This window comes from Kryptolebias marmoratus, unplaced genomic scaffold (genome assembly GCF_001649575.2).
Source record: "Kryptolebias marmoratus isolate JLee-2015 unplaced genomic scaffold, ASM164957v2 Scaffold35, whole genome shotgun sequence".
NCBI lineage: Eukaryota > Metazoa > Chordata > Actinopteri > Cyprinodontiformes > Rivulidae > Kryptolebias > Kryptolebias marmoratus.
The window spans coordinates 42,250-45,423 of record NW_023665769.1 but is presented as its reverse complement, the minus strand read 5'-3'; the positions used below and the strand labels follow the sequence as shown (position 1 = coordinate 45,423).

The 3,174-nt window shown below is 37.4% G+C and overlaps 2 protein-coding genes across 2 annotated transcripts in view; one reads left to right on the top strand and one right to left on the bottom strand.

Moving 5' to 3' along the window:
• The window catches only part of LOC108229695 (olfactory receptor 11A1-like), a 986-nt gene extending 783 nt beyond the window's left edge, over window positions 1–203 (bottom strand). Inside the window, exon 1 of the mRNA XM_037974391.1 lies at window positions 4–203. Within this exon, the coding sequence (XP_037830319.1) occupies window positions 4–203 (200 nt within the window). The remainder of the gene's footprint in view (window positions 1–3) is intronic.
• A 1,391-nt stretch (window positions 204–1,594) lies between these two features.
• LOC108229573 (olfactory receptor 49-like) lies at window positions 1,595–2,562 on the top strand. The gene has a single exon (XM_017405244.2). The coding sequence runs from the start codon at window positions 1,595–1,597 to the stop codon at window positions 2,519–2,521; it is 927 nt and encodes a 308-aa protein (XP_017260733.1). The 3' UTR covers window positions 2,522–2,562.
• Window positions 2,563–3,174: the final 612 nt, after the last annotated feature.

Below are 3,174 nucleotides of genomic sequence, written 5' to 3'. Positions count from 1 at the left end.
TTTACAAACAGGCTGCACAGAAACAGGTACATAGGTTCATGTAAACTCCTGTTCACACAGATAACCACAATCAGAACAACATTACAACCAATGATTACTGTATACAAACACATGAGGACCAGAAAGATGAAATATTTCAGCATCCTGGTATCAAAGTAAGCACTAAGAAAAAAATATGAAACTTGTGTTGAGTTCATCATCATCTCCTTTAGCTGCAGAAACAAAAATCGAGTTTCAGACAAAACTTGATCAAATATTCATGTTTGTTTTTGTAAATCTGATTCAGAGAGATGCTTATTAAAGCTCAGCTGATTCATCAGTCTGTCTGATGACAGTAAATTAAAAAGAATAGTCTGACATAACGCCTCATAGTCAGTATGATCAGATATAAAGTGCAGTTCAGTTCATCTCCAGGTGGGAACCTTATTAAATGACGTCTGAAGCTGCTTCTGCTGCTTTTAAACCGTGAGACGTCACTGTCTAATTAAAGGCCTAGCTGAAGGAATACATTAACTTCCATGGCAGAGGTTCATCTAACGTCAGCTGTTTGAAAACAACATCATGCAGGAGATCAGAGTTTGTCTTGTAGATTAAGACCATCAACTTTTACCTTCATTTCTAAGAAACTGACTCTGTTTTTCTGCATTTTGTTGCTAATGTTGGTCAGTTGTGACCACCTTGAACTGGATTAACTCCCAGAGTTACTGACTTATAAGTTCATCATGTTGCAGAGAAATCCATCAACATCCAACCAACTGGTCATGAGATATTTTGCTAACAGACAACTGGGCTGACTCCAACAGTGAGCAGAAGCAGGTCTTCAAACACCAGGTTTTAGCTGAATATCTGCAGAAATACCTGAATTTGATCCATTTCTTGTTTTCTAAGGTTATCTGGCTGTGGCGGCCATCTTGAACCGACTCCAGCAGTTAATCAGCTGAACGTGTTTCATTTCTCAGCCTTTCAGGACTTTTCTTCTGTGGAGGAAATCATTTTAAAAATGAGGCTTAAATTGTTCAGCTGATGCTTTATGGCTCCTGGAACCATGACGGTGACTTCAGGGTTTCCATCTGGACCTACTTCCTGTTTCAAACTAAAATGAATAAAAATCTCTGCTCCTCATTTATCAGAGTGGGTGTAAATCTGTTTAAAGCTGATAAATAAAAAGAATCAGTGATGATGGGTTTGATGTTTCCGCTGCTGGAGAAGTTTTTATTTAAAATGACAGAAGAACGTTTGAATTATTCGAACAGAAAGAAGCTGAACACTCGGTAAAAATAAAAACTCAAAATGTTATCTGAAAGTAAAGGAACAAACCCTTCAGACCTTCATGTTTCAGGTCTGAAGGGTTTGAGTTCATGATCTCATTCACAGAGCTGTTTTCTGCTGAGGATGAGGAGGAAAAGTCTTCAGTGAGGAAGTCGTGGTGCTGATGTGGGAGGAACCTGGCAGGTTTAAAAGCAGCAGAGGCAGATTTAATCCTCAGTTCTCCTGAACTCACTGAGCTCAGATTTAACAGGTGGATTCAGCTGAACTCTGTTTCAGTCAGAAAAACATCCTCTGATGATTTTCTTCCTGAGTTTAACTAAAGGAGATGATGATGAACTCAACACAAGTTTCATATTTTGTTCTTAGTGCTTACTTTGATACCAGGATGCTGAAATATTTCATCTTTCTGGTCCTCATGTGTTTGTATACAGTAATCATTGGTTGTAATGTTGTTCTGATTGTGGTTATCTGTGTGAACAGGAGTTTACATGAACCTATGTACCTGTTTCTGTGCAGCCTGTTTGTAAATGAACTGTATGGGAGTACAGGCTTGTTTCCCTTCCTGCTGATCCAGATTCTGTCAGACGTTCACACTGTTTCTGCTCCGCTCTGTTTCCTGCAGGTTTTCTGTATCCACAGTTATGTAACAGTAGAGTTTTTTAACCTGGCCGTCATGTCGTATGACAGATATGTTGCCATCTGTCATCCTCTGCGGTACAACGTTCTGATGTCCAGGAGGAAACTCTCCGGTCTGATCGCAGCATCCTGGTTACCTCCGGTTCTTCTGGTGGTAATAATGATATCTCTGAGTTTCTCCCTGCAGCTGTGTGGAAACATCATCAACAAGGTTTACTGTGACAACTACTCTGTGGTGAAGCTGGCCTGCTCTGATACTACAGTCAACAACATCTACGGCCTCATCAGCACTGCTTTCAGTGTCTTTGTTCCAGTTGGTTTTATCCTCTACACCTACATGAGGATCCTTAAAGTTTGTTTCTCTGGCTCCAAACAGACCCGACAGAAAGCCGTCAGCACCTGCACCCCTCACCTCGCCTCTCTGCTCAACTTCTGCGTCTCCTGCGTGTTTGAAATCATCCAGAGCAGATTCCAGCTGAGCGCCGCGCCGCCGACGCTGCGGATCGTTTTATCGTTGTACTTCCTGACATGTCAGCCGCTCTTTAACCCTTTAATGTACGGCCTGAAGCTGTCTAAGATACGCAGCATGTGGAGAAGTCTGTTTCCTCTGAAATAACCTGATATAAAAACGACTCCTTTAGATCTTCTCTTCATGTTTACAGCCTCCTGTTCACATATTATAAATGTTATTATTTATATTTTATATATGTAGAGAATACATGTATTTCATTATTATTATTTGGTTTTACTTTAATTCTTTTATAAAAGGATAAAATATTAAACATGAAAAAATAAAATAAGGTAATTGTCATGAAGAATTTAGATTTTTTATAATATTTTATTTATATTTAACATTGTCTAAACTTACTGCATCATTATTCTATAAATGTGTGATAAAAAGTATATAATGTTATTGTTTTTATTTATAAATTAGTACATAATAACTCTAATATAAACATGTTATAATTTATGTGTGATATTATATATTAAAATGAATTATTTTCGACATATAATTCATATGTGTACATTTTGACAATTTATCTCCTCTAATTATTTAGTTTTTGTTATTTTATTTCAACTTTATGCTTCTTTTAAATAAATCTCTTACTTTCCTGTTTGTGGTGATTTGGTTTTTCTATGGGTTTTGTTTATGTTTTATTTTTATTTGGTTTGGGTTTTTGTTTTGTTTCTATTCTGTTGTATTTGCTTTTTGTTTTGTCTCATGTTCATGTTTCATTTCACCCTTCCCCAGTCACTCACTTGCCTGTT

Excerpts from the sequence above, each read along its gene's own strand:
- LOC108229573 (XM_017405244.2), top strand. The coding sequence starts at position 1,595 with ATGATGATGAACTCAACACAAGTTTCATATTTTGTTCTTAGTGCTTAC.